The sequence below is a fragment of the Apodemus sylvaticus genome, chromosome 11 (assembly GCF_947179515.1).
Source record: "Apodemus sylvaticus chromosome 11, mApoSyl1.1, whole genome shotgun sequence".
In the NCBI taxonomy this organism is placed as follows: Eukaryota; Metazoa; Chordata; class Mammalia; order Rodentia; family Muridae; genus Apodemus; species Apodemus sylvaticus.
This window is the reverse complement of record NC_067482.1, coordinates 79,269,117-79,292,469: the sequence shown is the minus strand read 5'-3', so window position 1 is coordinate 79,292,469 and position 23,353 is coordinate 79,269,117. Positions and strand designations below refer to the sequence as shown.

The window sequence follows — 23,353 nt, the reverse complement described above, 5'->3', positions numbered from 1 at the left end:
TCAGGGTGCATGTGTGTACACAGGTGCATATGGGTACATGTGAAAAGCCACGTTAATGACAAATGTCTCCCTCAATTACACTCCACCTTATTTTCCGAAATAGTCTCAATGAACTCAGCCGTTAGGTCCTGGTACCCTTGTGTCTCTGCCTCCCAGTGCTGAGGTCAATATGGTGTGACTCTTAAGTTTTGTATGGTGTAGGGACCCTAACTCAAAATTCTCATGCTTATTTGGTAAGCATTCTCACAACTAAAGCATCTCTCTACTTCCGATGTTAATGTCTTTAAACTCCAGGGTATTTCCAAAGTTTTTTCTTCTTTCTATGTATGTCTGTGTATATCAGGTGTTGGACAAGTGCGTTCCAGTCAGCTAGTTAGTTACAGGCAGTTAAGACCCACCTGACATGGATGCTGAGAACTGAACTAGGGTCCTCTAAAACAGCAATCTATCAGCAGTTTGTAGTCAGTGGAGCTCATCATGATATGGCTATTGTAGCCATGAATTCATAGCACCAGGCCTACAGGAAACTGGACTGACCATCATGGACTGCAGATGACGGTGAAGCAGTCATAAGGCCCCACCCTCCCTGAGGACCTATAGACAGATTAACAGTTGCTAGGTAGAGGAAGGTACATTCTTTAGTGATGTAGCCACTAGTTAGTTGCCCTTGATCATATAAGCAACCCTAATTAGATGCAGCGGGCCACACACACCTCCCAAGTGTGTGCTTAGGATAACTCTGGCTCAGTCTCGTCTCCTCGAGCACAGGGGTAGCAGTGGCTTGTTCTCTGGCTTTTACATCAATTCTTGCACCATAGGTACTTTACTCAACAAGCCACCTCCCCAACCAAAGTGCTTTTTAGAACATGAGGAAATTTGTTGGAAAGAAGTGTTTGCTAGGAAGAGGAAAAGAAAATGATAATGGAGGGCATATGACCAAAGTAATTTATATATAATACATATAAAAATATGTACTTATTTTTAATAAAACAACTTATTTTTATAAAACTTTAAAACTTAAATTTGGATAAACACATTTTAAACTTAGGTTGTAGGACATGCAGTGCTAGGAAACAATCTTGGTCTGTGGCCAATAAAGGTCACAAGGCTCTGTGGTCAATGAGCCTCTGAGTGAATGTGAGCCAGGACAGGCATTCATTCAGGAATTCTGGGAACTGTTAGCCAGAGTGTGGATCAAAGGGCCCATTCACTTGCACTCTCCCCAGCCACATTCCTGGTTGCATGTCAGAGCCTCAGCTAGAGCCCTGTGGACTGCCAGTCTGCAGAGGCAAATGCCCTGACACAATGCCACGTCCCTAATACCAAAAAGGAGCTCTTGGGCATAGAATTCTCTCAGGCTTCCCGATGTCCTGCCTACACAACAGCACCCCAGCCCCTCCTCCTGAATATCCCTCCCAGGGATTTCTGGTGCTACCCAATTAGTGTCTAGCAGTGAGCTTGTTTCAGGCTCGTAAACCAGAAAAGCACACCAAAAACCCAAATTTTTCACTAGTCCCTAAGCAAACTTCTAGCAACCCGGTGAGAGGCAAATGTCACACAGGGTACAGCGTAGCGTGCTATCACCAGTGTTGGAAGTGAGGGCCTAGCAATGTGTAACAGCCAGGTGACTGGGGCTGTAGAGGAACCGCCTAAGCGGAGGCGGGGGAGGGAATGGAGTGTGCTGGGGATTAGAATCTTGCTTCTGCGATCCTCAGTGTTCTTTCCCAGAGACCACAAGAGGTACTGGGAACTCTCAAAAGTTTTCAGCATATGTAATCCTCAAAAAAGAAACCAGCTCTGTTTACAGCTAATCAACAAGCTCTCCCTCTCCCTTAATACAAAGCCGCACCTATGCCTCCGCAAGAGCACAATTCCAAAAAAGAGCCCACATCAGGGCCTCATTAGTGACCAAGAGCAAGGCACACATTTTGGACTTACTCTTCATCTCTGAGGCATGGGATGGTGGGCATGTGACGTGCCCTCAGTACCTCAAACAAGAATAATCACACAAGGACTACACTGATGAACAGGAAGCAGTGTCAAGCCCGACAGCCCATGCCTTTCATTCCAGCACTTGGGAGGCAGAAGCAGGCTGGCCTCTGTGTTCCAAACCAGTCTAGTCTAGATAGTAAGTTCCAGAGGAGCTATTTCAAAACCAAAGAAAAACAAAAATACCAAATACAACACAGCAATAGTAAACTAGATACGAGGCCCTTAGGTCAGTGTGTGGACTTGGCACAATTTACACACACTGTACAGAACAGCCTTTGCTCACCCATCCAAACCACTAAAACCGCCATGCCTATGGTGTGGTATGATGGGTGATTGGAGGCATGGCTACTGCATGGTGGAGGGGCCCAAAGCTTTACAATATAAAATGTGTGTATCTAAAGCTATGCTGTGACAAACACATGGAGACTGGTGGCCCTTGCCTTCCACCTGGCCTTACAGAAGGTCCGTCTTGTTCACTGGCCTGCTTAAAATGACTCTGGCTCAGTCTCGTCTCCTCGAGCACAGGGGTAGCAGTGGCTTGTTCTCTGGCTTTTGCATCAATTCTTGCACCATAGGCACTTTACTCAACAAGACACCTCCCCAACCAAAGTGCTTTTTAGAAGAAATACTTCAGAGACATGACGGCAGCAAAAGTGTATATATGAACACCAAGACTGCAGAGACTCCAAAGCTCAACAGCTTTGGGGACAAAGCAGTGGGCACAGTTGTGTCAAGGGACAGACCCATTTGTTTCCCTCTTAATTGATTTGGAAATTTACCTTGGTCCCTAGGAGAGTTGCTGTGCACTATCTATCCCTGGCATAGGTAAGAACGGCAGAGCTTTCTAAGGCAGTCTGTTGATGGCAGGAACAAACTGCTTCCAAGAGGGTCCAAGAGGTGTTTAATTTTTAATTTAAAAAAAAAAAATTTTTTTTTTTAAACACAGTATCTCACACAGCCCAGTCTGGCCTCAAGCTATACAGCTGAAGTGAACTTTGAACATTTAATTCTTCTGCCTGCACCTCCCAAGTCCCAGGTTTACAGGCATGCATGTACCATGCCTGGCTTTAAGAGGTTTATTAGATACCAAAGCATGATACAAAATGATGAATGGTAGTAACCATATTCTATCAGCCAAGCATCACTTGATACTATGAAACTGTCCTGTGGGACAACCCTGGGTTTTCAATTCCTAATGGACTTTCCAAGGACCTCCAATCCAGAATTCCATAGACTGGCTTACAGAGAAACAAACGCCCAGGCTGTGCCTGAGGTCCCAGGGAAACTCCTGGAATTGGTGGTGGAAAGAGGTACAGTGGCAGGAGTCCAACTGCAGTATCTCTTGCTACTTCTTCCTGCCGCCTCTCTCCTTGAGGGCCAAGTGGATGACAGCACCACTGGCCATGTTGTAGTAAGCCAGGGAGTTGGAATCCTTGATGAAGATGCCCTGGAAGACAGACAATGTCTTACTGTAAGCCACCTTTTTTTGATCACACGCAGCCTCACACAACTGAGCTTGCCATGAACATTCTAGACTTCACCAATATGGAAGCTTAAGGGAAGGTCAGAGGTCAGTGAAGTATGGAACTTTGGCTTCTTCTAGAACACCTCTTTTCCCTTCCTTCCTTCTTTCCAACAGATGTGTCAACATTTGGTGTAGTTTTCAACTTTCCCAAATGCTAGCCATGACCAACTGACCAACAAGGCACAGCTGACTTCTCGGGACCAAAGGCCTTTAGTGATTACCTTATTCAACACCCTATTTTAGAGGAAGAGGAGGCCCCAGAAAACCTTAAGATCCCTTTGCATCTACATAAACAACCAGGCTATCCCCATCCAACGCCACACACAAAGGATTTTAGACCCTGAATTGGACTATGCTGTCAGAATCCAGCTCCATCAGGTTCATCTGCCCAGCATTCCAGCTGGATCTCTTCTAGGATGGCCACATACAGGTCTCTCTCTCCATTATACTTTGTACAGATTGTTTCAGGGATGGTAGAGGAGTTGGAACCTAAGGGGCAGAACCGGGTTACCCTTGCTTACTTCATACTGTAGTTTCTGTTTCCCTGCAGGCATGCCTGTGGCTTCATGAATCTTCACTTTGATGACAGAGACCTGTGGATCAAAGAAAGTCCATTCATCCCCTTGTTAAGACCATCTGGAAAAAGCTGGGGTCCAACTCACTGACCCCAAAGCACCTGTATCAATTGGGGGTGGCAAAACATACCTGGTCTGTGAGTGGGAGAGTGAAGACCAGCCCCTGACCATTCAGCTTCCATTCCGTCTTATCCTGCATGTTGGGTACCTGCACTTTGATGGATACTGGACCCTGCAAAATGCAGTGTTCATTATGCCTGGACAGCGCTAAGCCAATCAGGAACTATATCCTCTGCTCTCAGTGGCGCATCCCAACAACGACTCCTGCCCCCTCACCCACTGACTGCTGATGTCAGGTGTAACACACACAAGGCTTCATTTCTTCTTTCTTATTTTTCTAGACAGGCTTAAAGGTAGGGGTCAGGGCTAGCTTAGCCTGGCCTCAAACCTCCTGCCTCTTGAGTTGTGAGACTGTAAGTGTATATTATCACACTGTTTCATTCCTGTTCCTTAAATAGACCCATCATACTTTCCAGTGAATTCTGCAATCTCAAGGGTCAGTAAGGTAGATATGGTCTGTGAAGTACTAGGTTTAAACTCAGTGGACAAGATGCCTGAGCTCAATGCTACTTGCCTGTGTCAAAACAGACTGGTGGGAACACGAAAGAGAATAGTCTGAATCTTGGTTAGGTGCTCAAGGAAAAGACAGACATTAGTTTTAGAAAAATATAATTTTGTCAAATTTATGGGCCAAATCTCTTGGGAGCTGGGACTGTCACTGCCTTCTCAAAGAAGCCTAACAGCTCTGTTGGAGACCACCAGTGCCAATGTAGAATCCTTGTTCCAGAATGCCAGCAGGATCCTACCCTAACGAGTCCTTCCCAGGGCTGGGGGAGATCAAATTAACCCATGCTACAGCCAGATACTACAGGGCACAGGCAGTATTGTGGGTCACAGACCTTGTTCCTGCGCAGGAACTCTTCCTCAGGCATGAGGCTGTCCTCGGTCTTCAGTTTCTTGGATGGAGGTTCATCTTCCATAGGCGGTGGGGGGTGTACAGGAGGCATTGGAGCTGGGGCTGGGACTGGAGCCACAGGTGGGGCAGGCACAAAGGCTGCAAAGACACAGTACAGTTGCCCAATGAGTACGGAAGAGGTGAAGAGGCCCAAGAGGCAGGACTGGGGAGATTTTGCTGGGTAATTTCAAGGCTTTGCTCCTTAGAGGTGTGAAGTGCCATGCCTTGGTAAGTCTGTCACTCAGCACATTCCCTGGCAGGGAGCCTTGGGAGGCTGCCTGGATTAGGCAGCAGGAAATGAGAGGCAGGGCAAGGTCAGCCACACAAGAGTTATGTCAGGCTTCTGGACTTGCCATGGACCTGGCCACCAAATGTAGACACACTAGCTATGCCATCTCGGTCTTTTGTCTCTCACAAGAAATATGGCTCCAAGTTCCCAGTTGAGATTTCCTCTGGATGGACACTCAGTGGGAATAGCCATCATTAAGGCTTTGTGGACTAACCTGTTGGCACAATCATGGGAGGTGGGCGGGGTGCCATAATAGGAGGTGCTGCAGGAGGCATAGGTACCACGTTGATCCTGGGTGCGTGGATGATGGGTGGCATAGGGGCGATCACTGAACCTGGGGGCAGCCGGACCACAGATGCCATGGGTGGCCGAGGCATGACAGGTACTGCAGATACAACAGTGGTGCGGACTGGAGGTGGCATCTGAGGGTGGGAGGAGACACATAAGTCACAGGAAGCCAAGGGTCAGCTTCAGGGACACACCAGCTGGCCACTCAGATGGGGGTTGGACAACTTGGACTCTGATTATCACTGAGACTGAAGTTTCACCTCAGGCCAGTGACAGAAACTTGATGCTGAGAGTCCCAGGTTAATACTCTTTCTACTTGGGACTTAGTGGTTCAGATTCAAGCAGCAATTCATGTCAGACAGTATCATCAAAGAGGCTGACCTTGACCTCACTGAATAAACAGACAATCGGTTCTCAAAGACCTATTAAGTCCACAGTCCTCTGCCCCAAATTTGCTTCCTCCATTTGCCACTCAGCTCACTTCCTAATCTAAGTCTCCTCTGCAGTACAAGCTCAGGCTAGAAGTTTCCACTTTCAACTTGATTCTTCCTCTTTCAACTCCGCCCACTATAGCATCCGGCCCTACAGTAAACCAGTTGCCCTTCCCACCCAGAGCATCATCCCACCCTAAGGACCAAGGTTTAAAACACTTGGTCACAGGGCGGCCTCTGACTCACCGCAGGTGGCCGGGGCACTGATGTGATGGGGGGTGCTGAGCTGGGGATATTGGTGGCTGAAGATGGAGGCGGTGGCTGCTGAGGGATTTCATTGGGCTTGCTAGGGCCAATCTTCTCCTTAGTGTCATCTTCTGGCACTAGGCCCTTGGCCTTGTGGATGGCCTCAATCTGCTCCTGGAGGGTGATGTTGGCCTGTGCAGCCTGCTGGGTCCGGGCCATGCTGCCTGAATGGCCATCCCAAGTCACCTGCACGGGAAAGCAAAGACACAGCTTGTCATGCACCCACGTGTGGGAGGGAGACAGAAGGCAGGAAGGCACTAGAATTCACTGGAAATGCACCTTTTCCTCTGGCTTCTGGATCTCCTCTTCACCAATCTTCTTACCAATGGCCGTCTCTTCTACCCCAAAGATGTCAGTACGTCGCTCAGCCAACTGCTTTAAGCTGCTCTCAATATCCAGACCTGTACACAACAAGTTAGAAAGAAAGGGATAAGCATGGTACTCTTCTGACAGGCCAGCAGCCTACTGGGGATGTAGAGGCTAGAGCCACAGCACAGGCTGTAGGCCTCGTGCCCCTCATCTCTAGGTCTGGGGAGGGCTGCCATAGTAGGGAAGCCTAGACACAAGTGCTTGTCCAACCCCTATCAACAGGACCAAAGACCAAGTCCCTACCTAGCCTTAGGCAGCACACCCACCTCCCACCCCACAAAGGCAAGGTGTCTCTATGTAGTCCTAGCAGTCCTGGAATTCTAAGCAGACCAGGCTAGCCTTGAACTTACAGAGATCCACCTGCCTCTGGCACTAGAGTGCTGGGCTTAAAGGTGTACACCACCTCATTCTGCTGCTTTATACTTCGTAGGAAGACTAATTAGTGTCACTCAAGGAAAAAGAATTTAACCATGAGTTCAAAAGAACAAAGGACTAAGTATTCCTACAGTTAGATCTTGTTATTGGATACCAGCAGACAAGTGACATTCCTGCCAGTGCCCGATTTTGGTGGATTCCTCTATGTATGAGGAATTCCTGTATGTCCTGGAAATACACATATCTTTTGCAATATCATAGGCTACACCTACCTCCCAAATTCTCATCAACTTTAACCACTTTGTGTCTGCATAAAGCAAGCTATGACTGAGAATCTCCACCTCACCTGGTGCATAAACCTCATCATCACTCTGCTTCTCTCGGATGGAGCGATCCCGCTGCTCCAGCCAGCGGGGGTCAAGAAGCCCAATGCGCATGTGTTCTTGCATTTTGCTGGCAGGAATCTTCTCCCCAGTGATGGGGGATACAAGATACTCATCAGGAGCAGGAGCTGGAGGAAGGGGCTTGGAAGCTAGAGGAAACAGATGTCTAAGTGAGAATACTGGTAGCTGGGTTAAGAAGAGGTGTATTCAGACATTGTTCATGGAAAACATCCACTCATTGCCACTCTTACACCAGGAACCTGAAACTGGAGATGACTACTCTCTTTCCCACCATGGGACCTGTAATATACAGGTCACCTCAAGCTCCCCTAGAAACAGCCCATCTGCAAAGCACACAAGACCATGCAGGACTTTCTTCACTATCACTAGGACTGGGAGGCAGGATTGTGCAGCGTACCTTTAGGGTCATAGTCCTTTCGCACAATGACTTGGTCTGGTGTTGGGGGCAGAGGTGGAGGCATGGGTGTCTCTGGGGGTGGAGGCACTTTCTGTCCTTCTTCTTCATCGTCTGAACCCTAAAAATCAAAGCAATGTCAAAATTCAGGAGATGAAAGGCCACTTCCCCAAAGCTCAAAACCATGGCAGCTCTCAGGGTGGCAAGGAGCCTTAGTCCCTGCCAGCCAATCCAAGTGCCAAGCCTCTTGGGGCAGCTAAGGTCTGACGGCAGCAGGCCAAGCCGCTTCCTCACACATGAATGGAACATCAGACCATGGTGCTAACACTCCTCCCAGGCATTTCCAGCAGCTGGCACCAGGCAGTCCCAAGAGGCCAAGCGTACTTCATATCCAGGGGAGGAATACAGGAGCCAAGTCAGTGCTAATGGTAGCTGCTCCCAGAGCAATGCTGGGAGAAGGAGAAACAGTCAGTTCCCACAGACACTGGGCCCTTTCTTCTCAAGCTGCACAGACTCTTCCAGAGCGGGCAGAGCAGCTTGGCTGAGGACTCTGTGCCTATTGGAGGGCCACACTGGAAGGGGTTAGAAATGTCTCAAAGGATGTGGAGGCTACATTTAGACAAGCTTGGGAACTTTAGGCCTAAGTCCTAGAACGGCATTAAAGCACAGGGTGATATGATTCCCTAGCAGGGCTGGTGGAAGGTGGCTTAGGACAGAGATGCTGAGCCAAAGGGAAAACCATAAACTATACGAGGCTGGCACAGCTTTCAGATGTTTCTCAGGACTCAGTCTTCCTTTCTGGAGCTGGGAAGAAGTGATGTGCTGCCTAGGCACACACAGTTGTAAAGCTTCTCCGGAGCTCATGACCCTTTGAGCTTGGCTCCAGGAAAAAGGTCAAGCTAAAACTCCCTAGGAATGTACCTCATCCATGTCCTGTACTTGAGTGTCCTGGTCCAGCTGGGAAGGAGTCTCCTCAGCCTTTTCCTGATCTTCTTCATCTGACTCAACCTCCATCTCCACTTCCTCGCTTTCCCCAAATTTCTCGTAGCGCTCCTGAATGAGGATCCGAGCTCCCAGTTCCTCTGGTGTTGTTGGGGGTGGAAAGTTTCCTAAAAGGGGAAAGCCAGGGTGAAACCATTCAGAGCTGGGTGTGCTACAACCAGCTATCAAACCAACACTTGGACGGCTAAGACAAGTGGACTTTCTGTGAGTTTGTAGCCAGCCTGGTTTACACAGCGAGTTCTAAGCCAGGGCAACATAGAGACCCTGTGTGATGGCTATTCTTGGTTGTCAACTTGACTACATCTGGAATTATCTAAAACCCAAGCAGCTGAAGCTGTGAGGTATTTCAGGAGGAAGGATCCATCGTAATCTGGGCCGTATCTCCTAGTGGCAGCCTATGTGAAAGGAAATGGAAGGAAGCTTTTGCTTTTCACCAGCTTGCCCACTCTTGTTTTGTTTGTTTCTTTCTTTTTTTTTTACCCAGAGACAGGGTTTCTCTCTGTAGCCCTGGCTGTCCTGGAACTCACTCTGTAGACCAGGCTGGCCTTGAACTCAGAAATCTGTCTGCTTCTGCCTCCCAAGCGCTGGCATTACAGGCCTGCGCCGCCACAGCACAGCTTGCCCACACTCTTGGAAAGTTTGCATATCCTGTTGCTGAAGTGTTCTTTCCCTAGTTAAGTTTCCAATGAAGACCAGCTGAGACATCCAGCCTCCTGGAATTTCTGCCTCTAGATCATACACAGCCCGTAAGTCCCTCTAATCCTCTTTTTATATACACAAATTCATTCTGAGTTCTGTTCCTCTAGGAAACACTAACGTGAGCTGTCTCAAAACAAAGAGAAGAAAAAAGGTCATCTTTATTCTGTCTGAGTTCTCCAGAGGCTGCAGAACCGTCTGATTTCATCATCTACAGAGGATATCAGAGTCTAGCACAGTAATCAGCTGTTGAATTGCATTTAACTTGGGCAAATGAAGCCTCTGAAACAGAGGGAAACAAATACTAATAAAGTCCTGTGCCAGATTCTGCTGCTCCCTGGGACTGTTAGGGTTCCTGGCTCCCACCTGGAGGCACTCTCAGGCCAGACCAACCTTGCTCATTGGGTTGGAAATCCACTGTCTCCACCACCACAAAATCATGCCAGTCAATCTGAGCATAGGCTACTCGCTCCTTCTCTTTCTCCTCTTCTTCCTTCTTCCTCTCACGTTCCTGAAATTTGGCCCATTCTACTCGGTAACAAACCTAAGGAGACAGGAAATAGCACCTACGATAAGGCTTAATGGTATCTTTCAGACGGAGATGGAACTATGTCCACAAGGGGAACTTCCACCAATTAGAAAAGGATTCTGTGCTCACAGCAGCAAACTTTCTTGCAGTTTCTATACATGAAAACCTAGTAACTGGTACTGTAAACCTGGTCACAAGTTAGTGGCTGCTGCAAGTGGCTGCATGGCTTAGGCCCTAGGGGAACCACTCACATACCCCCAGCCCCTGACCTTTATTTTTTTGTGAGGTGATCATGTTGTTACAGTGTTCAAAGTTTGTATCATGATTAGTTTTCATTACACCCTGCGGCATCAATGCAGAGACTCATGCCGGAGATGGTGTGCTCAGTGCAAGAGGACAGTCATTGCCCCTCCCTAGTGCAGTGAACATCTGTAGAAGAGAGAGTACAGAGCGTACAAGAACCAGAAGATGGGCGCTATGCAGAAGTCAGCTTCTGGACACAGCACAGCCATTGCACTCAAACTCATTGCAGCTATGGTTACTGCACAATGCTGGACCCTCCAGCGGGTCACCAAAAAAACAGAGGAGGGACAGCCCTCCTTCAGGGACTGCTGGCCAATAAGGCTGGCTTAGGTTAAGGGTGTCATTTTCTTCAGGGCTGTACTCCCTGATAAGTGGGCCACACTCCAGTAAATAATGTCTTATCCCATGTATGTGTAAACAACTCCACTAAACTCATTCCCCCAAATGTTTGTATATACATCTCCCCCAAAGATGGCATAAAAGTAGGAAGGGGGGAGTGTAAGATGCAGGGAAAAATGAAAGAAAATAAAGGGGAGGGGCAAACACATGTAAAAACCAGTATTTACATGTATGAAACTGAAAAAGACTTTTTTCGTGGGGTGGGCTTTGGGTTTTTTTTTTTTTTTTTTTTTTGATTTGGTTTTTTCGAGACAGGGTTTCTCTGTATAGCCTGGGCTGTCCTGGAACTCACTGGGTAGACCAGGCTGGTCTCAAACTCAGAAATCTGCCTGCCTCTGCCCCCCAGAGTGCTGGGATTACAGGTGTGTGCCACCACCGCCTGGCTGGGCTTTGTTTTTTGAGACAGGAGCTTCTTCTGTATGTAGCCCTGAGTGGCCTTGAACTTTTGAACTTGTGGTTGGATTAGAAGTGAGACACTACACCTGGCAAACATTTTAAAAATTTAAAAAGAAAACCTGGCATCTTCAAAAGCAGCCCCAATCTAAAAGTCTTGAGAAACAGCTGTCTCAGTTAAAATCAAGCAGCACCAATACGCCTGCTCAACTGTGAAAACCTGCTAACTTCCCACACCCAGGGATCTGCTAGGGGAGATAGTTTTCTGCCTAGAGTAGGGGAGAGAGAAACTAGCTAAAGCTTCTGAAGAGAACTTGACCCCGAGAGGCTTTTCTTCTTGGCACCCCAGGCCTAGGCTCAGGCTGACCATCTCACCCGAGATGCTTTGGTGTGTTTCAGAGGGGTTTCTAAATCTGGAGTATCTGCACAGAGGTGATAAATTAGAGACCCCGGGGAAGAACCCATGTCTAACCCTGAATGCCATTACATACATTACGTACATATTGTACTTGATCTCATGCACATGGCCTGAAGGTTAATTTTATATGACATTGGTGTACCTGCATTTTGGAAGTGACCCATCACATGAGGTCAGATGTGGAATTTTGAATTTCTGATGTCATGTAGGTGCTCACAAAGCTTCAGATTCTGGAGTGTTAAAATTTTCAGATTAGGGAAAGTCAACTTGAACTGCTTCAAAGATGGTTTCCAAACAAAAACAAAATCCACACAAAGAGAACCCACTGCATTGGTTCCTGGTAATAGGAAATCCTGTGTTTACCTGGTCCAAAACTTCTCGGGGATTTTCAGCCTCTTTCTTGAGTTTTGCAAATAAACCTTTGGGTGGAATCAAGATCTAAAAGAGAATTAGAGCAACTGTCAATATATCACACACAGTGTAAGACAAAGAGACAGCTTTGCCGAGATCATCAAAGGACACAAGAGATAGCTCCCAGCTCCACCTGTGGGGTTTTGAGCAAGTTACTTAACAACTAGAATGTGCTTTTCCTTCTCCAAATGTTGATGCTATATAAGAAAGCACCTTTAGGGAAAGCCATTTCAGGACTCCCAGGAAAGCACTCAAGCCATAGGCAGGGTTTCTAGAACATGCTGTTATAGTTGCCTAAGTGACACTGATGCACGCTTATCATACTGAAAATGAAGTCCTCCTCTGCTATCCTGTCAGGAATACAGCTACCTCTTCCTTTCTTCCCTGGATTTCCATACCCTTTACCTGGAGTATCTATCTCCATCCAACAGACTCCTCTTCTGTATTCTCCTACCACTAAGAATGTCCATCAAGACAGATGCTTGTCTTCTCACTACCAGAACTACCAATGACATCTATCGTGCATTTCCCGAGGAATGGAACACTGGCTGCCTCCACTCCAACAGCCATTCCACTCCTCCCAGCAATATCTACTTCCACTCCCAAAGCAGCACAATTTTCCCTTGTCCCCCTTTGGATCCCTACCCCTAGAATCTATCCTGTAGAACAGTTTTCTCCAGTGCCTTCAAGTTATGAGTCAATGACAATATCTGAAGTTAGAGGAAGAAACAAAAGAGTAACAAAGTAGAGAGCTGAGAACTTCCAACTATGGCAGCAGTTCAACCTGAGCCCAGGCCATACTCAGATCTGATGCTGGAGAGCAGCAGCCGAAGCAGCACCTGTTCTTCTGAGGATTGTGTTGATTCTCAGCACATACATGGCGGCTCACAAACATCTGTAACTATAGTCCCAGGGGTCTGATAGTCACCTTTCACTTCCATGGCCCCACACACAAGTGGTGCAGAACCACTCATACACAAAAAATAAAAATGGATAAAACATTTATAAATCCACAACCCCTAGACTGTATACTTTTAAGAATCCTGTGGCTTTAAGTTTCTGTCATTGTGCTACTGCTACTAGATTCTAGATTTGGTCATTTTCTAAGAAGGTACCAGATCTCATTACAGATGGTTGTGAGCCACCATGGATGCTGGGATTTGAACTCAGGACCTCTGGAAAAGCAGTCAGTGCTCTTAACCACTGAGTCATCTTTCCAGCCCCCTAAAAACACATTTTAAAATACTTCTAACTTTATTCTTCAGAGCGAGTCCTTACGAGTCCTGTCAACTTAGATCTCTAACACTGCTTCTAAATATTAACAATAGATGTAGACCATTCCACTGAAAAGAAAAACAAGAAAAATGTGCCATTGGTAAACCTACACCAGGTGAGTAGCCTTTGTAATGTATCAAACATTGTATTGTTAAAACAGAAAGTCTCTCAAAGAGCTCAGGCTGGCCTCGAACTCCTAGTAATCCTCATGCCTCAATCTTCATAGACCTTGGATTAGAAGTATTAGCTACTAAATCCAGCTTTCTGATTAATTTTAAATATTAGCTTACTGTATCAGATTCTTTTTTTAAAGACAGTTTCAGTCTGTAGGCAAGGCTGTCCTAGAACTTACCATGCAGCATAGACTAGTCTTGAACTCAGTGATCCTCCCTCCTTACGAGTGCTGGGATTTCAGCATTTAGGAGGTAAAGGCGGGCAGACAGATCTCTGTGAGTTCAAGGCCAGCCTGGTCTACATCATGAGTTTCAAATCAAACCACACTATATGAGGAGACCCAGTCTTGACAATCAAACAAGCAAACAAGTAACAACAACAACAAAGTGCAAGGACTAAAGATGTGCATCACCATGCCTGGCTTGCTGTGTTGATTCCTGACTGCAGCAGTGCAGCCTAGGACTGGGAATAAAAAAAAGTGCCAGCTCTCCAGTCCCAGCCCTACAGCTTGTGTGTGACCCCAGCCCGGACAACTGAGAACAGTGGCTGCCTTATACATTATCAGGGCCCTGTGGGAAGATGCTGCATGTGGCTTCAATGTTAGCAGATCCATGCTGAACGTTTCCTCACGTAAGTGACCCCATAGGATAAAGATAGCAAAGACTTGAATCTCAGCAGCACTGCGTACAAGCTTGAGACCACAGCAATCACGAATGATTTCACACTTCATCCCCTTTGGTCTTTTTTCTCGAGAACAGTGCTGAACCCAACGCCTTATGCATGCGTTGGTAAGTCCTCTACCACTAAGGAAGAACTAGAGCCCATGAAATCATCTATTTCTGCTTGTGAAAGTTGGAAACTGACACTTTAAAAATTCTGTAAGGACTAAATTAGGTAACAGGAGGCAACTGTTAAGAGCTTGCTTCTCAGGACCTGTAGCAGACAAGTGGCAATGTACAGACACCTAAATGCAGACAGTGTCACACAGCAGGTAACAACATAGACTGGGTGTGGGGACCCATGCCTTTGAACCCACAGACAAAAGGAGCTCTGCATTTGAGGCCAGATTAGTTTACATAGGGAGTTCAAGAGTCAGTCACAGTGAGACATTGTCTTGAAAGAAACAGAGAGGGGGGGATGGGGGGGGAAGAAATCAAGATTTAAGGCACACTTTTAATCCCAGGACTCAGAAGGCAGAGTCAGGTGGTTCTCTGAGCTTGAGGCCAGCCTAGACTACAAAACTAATCCAGCACAGCCAGAGCTATTACACAAAGAAAATCCTGCCTCAAACAAAAAACAAAACAAAACCAAACAGATTTAGACCCAATGAGATGGTTCATAGGGTAAAAGCACTTGCTATGCAAGCCTGATGTCCTACGTTTGATCCTCAATGGAAGGAGAGAATCAAAAGCTGTTTTCTGATGCCAAGCGTGCTCCATGGCCAGGCACAAAGGCACCTACACACTCACATTCTCTCTCACACACAAATACATAAAAACTTTTTTTGGTTTTTCAAGACAGGGTTTCTCTATATAGCCCTAGCTGTCCTGTAACTCACTCTGTAGACCAGGCTGGCCTCGAACTTAGAAATCTGCCCGCTTCTGCCTCCCAAGTGCTGGGATTAAAGGCGTGTGCCACCACTGCCTGGCTATATAAAAACTTTTTAAATCAAGACTTTACATTAAGCTGGGATTCACATTTCCCCAGATGTGACACACAGCAAATATCCTTGTTGACAGAGAGAGGACACTGCATGCCCAGTGGTGAGATACTAGACTACCCTGTGCCCAACCCTGCACCTTGGTATACTGTTCCACCAGCTTTGTGAAGTAGTTGAAGAGGCTGTGCTGGGGTCGGAGAAAGTCAAACTGGTAGTTGCGCTGCTCTTTCTGCATCAGCTGGGTCAGAAACTGGCGCCCATTCCTGGCCACAAACTGAGCTGTCAGCTTCACTACGTCCAGGTCGAAGGCTGAGATGGATGGGGGATCAGCGATGAACTCAAACTCTGGAGGGGGTTCCTTTGGTACTATGGTCTCTTGGATCACCTGGGCTTGGACCTAAGACAGAGAGTGTAGAACAAGAACAGAAGAGGAGTAAACTAACTCTGAAGCAGAATAGCCACCGACTCTTAATGCTTTATTAATTGTGAACATCACTGGAACTTGCTATAAGACTGGCATCAGTGTCTCACCCAACTGTCCCTCAATCCCTCATCTACTTCAAGTGAGACAGTCTGCATCCTGACATCAAGGCTTAAAGAGGTGGCAAATATATATAGGAAATCAGATGTAAATTATGACTTCCAAGAGAAGCAGGAAACAGAACAGGCACTCTGAGTCCTTTTTACACAGGAGAAAACTGCATTAGCCTTAGGCCTACCCGCAGCAATTGTAATGCCAGGCTTCGAACATGGCTTCAACTTTTATTTCTCACAGCCAAATAAAAGGCTGCCTTTTCCACAGAAGTCTGAGAAAGGTGCAAATGATGAGAGCAGGCCAGTTCTGCCCAGCAGACAAAATGCACTGTGCCTCTCTGTTCACTGACACTCTCGACCAATCATCAGCTCGCCTGGGCCCCGGCACCAATTGGGTATTGGAGCACCCCAACAGAAGGGAAGGAATGGCACAAGGCTACATCACCGCCTCCAGCTCAGCTGGGCCAAAAGGTTGCTCATATACTTCAATTAACCCTCATTCTTTGGATCAATAAATCATAAACAGTTGTTCTGTTGGGCTCTTCATGATCTGAGCTCAGAGGATAGAGCTTCACCAGAAGTGCTTCTGGAAGCTGAGGGTAACCTTCCTTCCGCCCATGGTGGCTCTGACTGGAGAGCAGGTAAATATGCCCATCACTCTGCCTGTTCCGACTTCCTCCCTAACCCACAAAGAGGGGCTGGACTCCAAACCTTCTGGGGCAGCTGCTGCTGTGCGGCTTGCTGCTGTTGCTGCATAACCTTGGGGATGGCGGCGGAGGGCTCCTGCGCCTTCCCCTCCTTGAACTCGCTGACCTTGTGGCGGTAGTAGGCATGGTAAGGGTCATTGGGGTTTAAGAAATTGAACTTGGGGTTGTTGATCTCATTCTGTCGAATCCTAGCTTCAAATTCAGGTCCATTTCTGTAAAAAATTAAAATAAGATAAACAACACACCAAAGATGATTTCTACAACCTCTGTGACTACTGAGATCCAAATCTTCTTCTATTTCAACATCTGTGCCACCACCCAGTCACCAAACCAGTCCACCCCTCAGGATAGGAGAGTTGCTCTTGAGCTTCTAGGAATCAGTCAGTGTCAGGTGACAATGCGGGCCTGGCTGCTTCCTTAGCTCCTAACACTTCTATAATACCCACAATCAGCTGAGCAATTGCTTAGTTCTTATAATAAAATATTTATTCTTTGGCTAAGAATGTAAGATAATTGTAGAGTGTGTTATTTAAGGTCCACAAAGCCCTGGATTTGGTACCAAGTTCCATAAAAACAAAAAGGAAAAAAAAAAACAAAACAAAACCCCAAGCAGCTAATAAGTATTAACGCGTTGCCCAAATACTGCCTAAAGTCACTTCATTTATTACTGGGAGGCTCAGGAAGGAAAAATTGCTCTGTGGGATTTCTCTCTTCTGTACTTATACCAGGGAAGGCCAGGCTGTGGTGGCTGAGTGTGTAAAGGTCCTTGCCGACAGGATGGACAGCCTGAGTTTGATCTCCTGGTTCCACTTGGCAAAAGGGCGAACTGCCTCTCACCAAGTTGTACTCTGATTTATGTGTACGTGTGTGTTCATGTCATGCACACATACAGATATATACCCACACTAAAGAAATGCCGTCCTCCAGGATAATTAAAAAATGGCTGGAGAATTCTGATTTTTAGAGTCCTAGTGGATATAACTCAAGAGGCCATACTTTTGGCCCTGATTTGCCTGCCTTTACTTTTAGGTGCAATGAAGTGTGCCACCAAACCTAGCTCCAAGTATCATACTCACACATAACATCTGTGTCAGCTAAAAGGCACACAAGTCTTTACAAGACACAAGATACCTTCAAGTTTCTTGTTCACGACTTAGTCTCACATACAAGATTCCAAAGTGTTTGTTACTTTGATTTCCCATATGTCAAATGTGGCTAATACCACTTTTCCTCTGTATCTTCAAATATTGAAAACATTTACTTATGTAGTATTTGAGGAGATGCTCAAGACTTTATTAATACAATGGCCTGCAAACACAGAGGGCAGTTACTACTGTGTAGCTTAAAAGGGGCAATTCCACCAACACTTGGAGATGACTGGCCTGTCAGGAGATGTCCATGGGGCTTCCCCTGATTCTCTGGCCAGAACCCTGCATTCAGAGGTACCCCAAATATACCAAGCCAAGGCTCCAGGGACTAGTGCCAGACAGGCCACTCTTTCTCCAGACTTTCACACCCATGGTTCTGCCAATTAAACAGAGCAAAAGAGCGAGGCAGGCAACTTTACAGTTAAGGTTAGCCTCCGTGAAGGAGCCATGGCACAGACTGCGGAAGGCTAAGCTTCTAGCAAATTCTGGCCACACCCTGTAGCGGGACTAATACCATGAGGTCTCAATTTGATTGTGCATTAGTTCAACTAGAACCTCATGCTTTGGAAAGAAACATTTTCCTACCTCCCTATGTAATGCAAACCATACATAAGCAGGATAGATACAGATCTGGGTCCTCCCAGATCAGGTCACATGCCTGGAAAATACCCATGGAGACTACTGGCTTCTTTCTTGAAAAGTAGGTCTAGTTGTCTCTTGCAACACTGCCTCCTAAACCAGGGTCTCTACACATCAGGGAACACTTAAAAAGATAGAAGGCAGATGTACTTATTCCAAGAAATTCCAGTGCTATAAGTTGGCTTACTATTAATTTTAGAATTAATTCCTCCAACACAAGAAACAGATTTCAGCAGAAGAGCCTGACTGTAACTCAGCCTAGCGGGCAGGGTTTTTGAAGGTAATTTCCAACTTAGCTTTTTGACAGGAAAATGCAGGAATGGGAAGACCCATCTACAGAAAAAAAGCTCCTTTTTCTTCGGTCAGCTTTGGCTGCCTCCTGAGTATGTGGCCTAGCAGAGCAGAGACCTGAATACCAGCCCTCTCAGATCAAGATTTTGACCTGTCCTCTCACTGTAAAGCATGCAAAAGCAAGTTCCGAATTTATTTACAAGTTTTGAGGAGCCTGGGAGAAAAATGTATGTGTCTGTGCTCACCTGGAGACCAGAGGCCAACAGCAAGGACCTACTCTATCATTTTCTTATTCTTTGATGCACTGAAGCTGGAGCTCACTATTACAATACGGTTAGGCAGGTTGTCCAACCAGCAAGCTCTAAGGAGTGGCTGGGGACAGACTGACAGACAGACACCCCTCCCCAAGCTTTACTGTAGTGGCTGGAGATCCAAGTTCAAGCCCTAATGCTTGTGTTGCAAACATTAATTACCCACTGAGTCATCTCAAGTTCAGATTTTTGAATCTCTACAAAAATGATCACCATAGATAAAAACCCATATGGAAACATGGTGAGATTTTTACACTACTAGAAATAGAACTCATATTCTACACATGGAGACATGCACTCACTCTATCACTATGCTACACAATCAACCCATTTATTTATTTATTTTTTATTTTATTTATTTATTTATTTTTTGGTTTTTCGAGACAGCATTTTTCTGTATAGCCCTGGCTGTCCTGGAACTCACTCTGTAGACCAGGCTGGCCTTGAACTCAGAAATTCACCTGCCTCTGCCTCCCAAGTGCTGGGATTAAAGATATGCGCTACCACCACCCAGCTAGCTATTTATTTATTTGTTTGTTTGTTTGTTTTAGCCTTGATAGATATAAAACTCACAAGACCAGGTTGGCCTTGAATTTACAGACATCCACCTGCCTCTGCCTCACACATTATGGAACTTGGTGTGTGCCATGACTGGCTCCAATCCACTTTGTTTTCCTTCTCAGAAAGAAAAGAATAGAAAAGAAAAGAAAAGAGAGATAGAGAAAGAAAAAGAAAAAGAAAATTGACTCTGTGCAGGCATGTGTGCATATTAAAGGGCATGCATGTAGGTATTCAGATTCTGTAGTTGTGAGTTGTCTGGCATGAGTCTAGGGAGCCAAACTCTGGTCCTATGCAGGTGCAGAAAGTGGTCTTAATTTCTGAGCCACTTCTCCGGCTTTTTCCCTTCATTAAAATGGAGCTCACTGTGTTGCCAAGCTAGTCACCACCTCCCAATATTCCTTCCTAACACCAAGATTACAGTTATGTATCACTATGCCCAGTAATGAGTATTTATTTTTAAAAAGAACTGGGTCAGTTGTGCTTTGTTTTTGGCTGTGGTAGCAGGATGACACAATTATCAGAAAGCTACTTGGGAAAACTGATTGAGATGTTTCTAAGTGCAGACTTGTGTGCACCTGTACCAGTGGTGGCCAGAGGCTGATGTCCATTGTCTTCCTCAATCATTCCCTTATTTAAATTTATCTGCATACTTATTTCAGATAGGGTCCATGTATCCCTAGCTTGCCTGAAATGCTATGTAGACCAGGGTGGCCAGAGATGCACAGAGATCAACCTGCTCCTGCCTTCAGAGTACAAGAATACACTGGCCCCACCTTAGTTTTTGAGGCAAAGGACAAAGCTCTCTCATTGAATATGAAGCAGAGCAATTTGCTCCAGGAATCTGTCAGTCTCTAGTCCCAGTACTGAGGTGACCAGATGCACCCACTGCTCAATCTTGCTTTAACAAGGTTATCCGTGGGATATATACCATGAGTTCCAAACTCAAGTTCTTGTGACAGGTACCTGACTGAACTGAGCTGTCTCCCCAACCCCTGAATTCTCTTAGCCATTACTGTTTCACATTGAGTTTCTTCTAAAGAAACCATGTAAGAGGGAAAGAAAATGTTCAAACTCCTCTTACAGCTTCACAGATCAAGTGGAAACACTGGAAACAGTCTTAAAAGAAAACATATAGCCTTGATACTCTGAATCCTCTCCATAAAAAGCATGCAGCATGAGGGACACCAAAAAGTAGCTAGGAAATGTTTACAATTTAGCATGCAGAGAAAATCAAGATGTAATAGTACTTGTGTTGATATTACCATATCAGAAAAGGATGCCAGGGCAGAAGGAAACAGCTAACAGGGACAACAGCTGGCGGTCGTCCTCACAGTACGATTGTGTTTATCCCTTATGCAACATTTTCTCTAATTATTAGCATCACAGGAGAAGGGGGGGTATTAGGGTTACTATGAAATATTAGCCAATCACACACAACACTCAATGCCCGATCTTAAGGCATCTTTTAAATGAAAATCCAAGTTGATTAAAGCCCATAAAGTGACACAACTCTCATGGAGTGGACACTGCACAATATATCAATCAGAATCTCTTTGGACCATTCACTTTATTAGGAAGTTGGGAACAAAACATTATTAAATGATTCAAAGTGGTAGAGGACGCTCCCTAAAGGGAGCAACAAAATGTGGGCCCTAGACAGCTCTGGACAGCATGTGTCCCGTGCAGAGTTCAGGGCTAAGGAGCTCCGTCACGTAAGCAGCAGTCTGGTTCAAGAAACGCCTGACATACAGACTGATCGTGAGATCACCTCATTTTTAAGTGTGATAATACGATTTTTCTTTTTTAAGGATTCAAGAGGCAAGCCAAATATCTGCAGACTGGATAATGATGTTGACTGCCAAAAGAATAATCTACAAATGCCCTAAGCCAGGGGATATGTTGGCCGCTGAGAGTCAAGTGGTCCTTAGCAGATTCCATCCAAAGAAGCAGAAGTTCGTGGGATGAGGAAGCTGAGTGAAATCCTGACTCCTCTTCTTTCTTCAGGCCAGCAGCTCAAACACACAGCACACACACACATCAGCAGTCACAAAGAAGCTACCAGGAATTTCCTCAGACTTGTTTTGGAAGCAGAAACTCCTGGTGACTATACAGCTAGGTATGGCTTTCACTGTGATTACTGTTGTGGTATGTCAATAATACCAGTCCTATCTGTCACCTTCCCCACTGCCCCGCTGTGGTTTTAGAGCCCAAGCCGGAGCCTCTAAAACACCCCATGATGCCCTTGTGCTGATTCAAAAGCCCTTTGGACTACAATTTCCCAGACCCACTGTGCAGAAGCAGCTGTTACCTGGCCACAAAACTGGCAGTCTTGTCGACGATATTCCTGACCTCTGGAGGAGGATAAATAATCCCTACCACTGGCTTGGATGGGGTGGAATCCTCCTTTGATGATGCTTCTTCTTCCATTGGCTGTGAAAAAAACAGAAAAAGGAAGTACGGTCTTAAGTCCCTAGCTTGGACTAGGCTATCATAAACGCTACACAAGCCCTCAGCATTTTTCCATGATGCTACTGACAGCAATATCTGTCCTGCAGACTGCAAACAGCTAACAGGGACAACAGCTGGCAGTCATCCTCACAGTACGATTGTATTTATCCCTTATGCAACAGATTTTCTCTAATTATTAGCATCACAGAAGGGGGGAGGCATTAGGGTTACTATGAAATATTAGCCAATCACACACAACACTCAATGCCCTATCTTAAGGCATCCTTTAAATGAAAATCCAAGTTGATTAAAGCCCATAAAATGACATGAACTCTCATGGAGTGGACACTGCATGTCCACTGAGGAAGCAATCAAAAACAAAACGAGGCAAGTTTCCTTAACCATATTGAATTTATATAGCCATTCCTAATCTAGGGGAAAAGGATGGTTTTCTTGGCTCGCCTCTTTAAAATGGAGGCTTCGTGGTTCAAATTAAGCCCCCAGAGGAAGCCGAGGGTGCAAGTCCGCACGCTAGTTTTGAAAAGTCCGGTTCGAGAGAGTTCTCTTAGAGACTAGAAGGCAACGCAGCGCGCTGACTCCTGGGACTTGCAGTCCCTCCAAATCCTTCAGGGTGGCCTGAGCTTCCAGCAGGAGTGCCACCGCGCCCGCGCGGGAGTGGAGGAACTAGGCCTACAGCACACTGCAGGCGGAGGAGCACGGGGCACCGTACCTGTTTGGACTCAGTGGCCATTGGCGGCGGCGGGGGTACCGCCTGCACGGGTCCGGCCTGCATGACTGCGACGCTCAGGGCTGCCAGTCCGCCTCGGTGGCGACAACCGGTACGACGACAAGGTTAAGCTCACCACACGAAGGCTCCGAGTCAATGGCAAGATGGCGGCGACCCAGGGAGAAGCCGCGGAGGCACTTCCGGTCCCGCCCCCTTGCCGTGTCGCACTTCCAGCCCCTCCACGCATGCGCCGTGGTACGCCGTTGCCATGGAAGCGACCTGGGCGCCCAGCTTAGAGTTTCGAGGGATTCCCGGAGCCGCAGAAGCTCTGGAGGTAGTTCAGTGAGCCCGCCAGACACAGAGCTGAGGCTGCGACGCCGGAGACAGGTAAGCCATTCTACATCGTCTGCTAAACACTCCTCCTAACTCTGCCTGGTTCCTCGGCCCCTCAGCGCCCCCCACACGCCCCTGTCTTCTTTCCTGTTTGGCCTGGCATTTTGAAGAATTCTCCTCCTATTAGACCCGTTGCCATAGAGCCCCACTTAACTAGACCGTAAGCCCCATTTTTTGGTTCAGCACCACCTCTTCCGCATCCCTCCGTACAGAGCCCAGGACATGGTGCTAACACCTTTAATTTCAGGAGACAAAGCCAAGCAGATCTGAGTTCAAGGCCAGCCTGGGGACAGAGCAAGTTCTAGATGAACCATGCAGATTTCTGAGTTCAAAGTCAATCTACTGAGCAAGTTCCAGGACAGCCAAGCTTA

At 46.5% G+C, this 23,353-nt stretch overlaps 2 protein-coding genes across 2 annotated transcripts in view; one reads left to right on the top strand and one right to left on the bottom strand.

Annotated features, from left to right (window-relative positions):
* Window positions 1–962: 962 nt before the first annotated feature.
* Sf3a1 (splicing factor 3a subunit 1) lies at window positions 963–22,776 on the bottom strand. Its single transcript, XM_052199675.1, has 16 exons — window positions 22,593–22,776; window positions 21,723–21,844; window positions 16,469–16,676; window positions 15,363–15,620; window positions 12,067–12,141; window positions 10,055–10,205; window positions 8,885–9,072; window positions 7,967–8,084; window positions 7,512–7,697; window positions 6,701–6,822; window positions 6,362–6,607; window positions 5,611–5,818; window positions 5,052–5,206; window positions 4,223–4,324; window positions 4,039–4,110; window positions 963–3,439 (listed from the first exon to the last, which is right to left on the bottom strand). Exons 1-16 carry the CDS (start codon window positions 22,653–22,655, stop codon window positions 3,338–3,340), a joined length of 2,376 nt encoding a protein of 791 aa, XP_052055635.1. The 5' UTR covers window positions 22,656–22,776; the 3' UTR covers window positions 963–3,337.
* The window catches only part of Ccdc157 (coiled-coil domain containing 157), an 18,774-nt gene continuing 18,166 nt past the window's right edge, over window positions 22,746–23,353 (top strand). The window contains exon 1 of the mRNA XM_052199677.1: window positions 22,746–22,976. Within this exon, the coding sequence (XP_052055637.1) occupies window positions 22,746–22,976 (231 nt within the window). The remainder of the gene's footprint in view (window positions 22,977–23,353) is intronic.

Coding starts and splice junctions, on each gene's coding strand:
- Sf3a1 (XM_052199675.1), bottom strand. CDS start 22,655: ATGCAGGCCGGACCCGTGCAGGCGGTACCCCCGCCGCCGCCAATGGCC. Junction 4,111..4,222: donor CTCTCCCACTCACAGACCAG/GTATGTTTTGCC, acceptor TTTGATCCACAG/GTCTCTGTCATCAAAGTGAA. Junction 3,440..4,038: donor AACAGAAACTACAGTATGAA/GTAAGCAAGGGT, acceptor TCTGTCTTCCAG/GGCATCTTCATCAAGGATTC.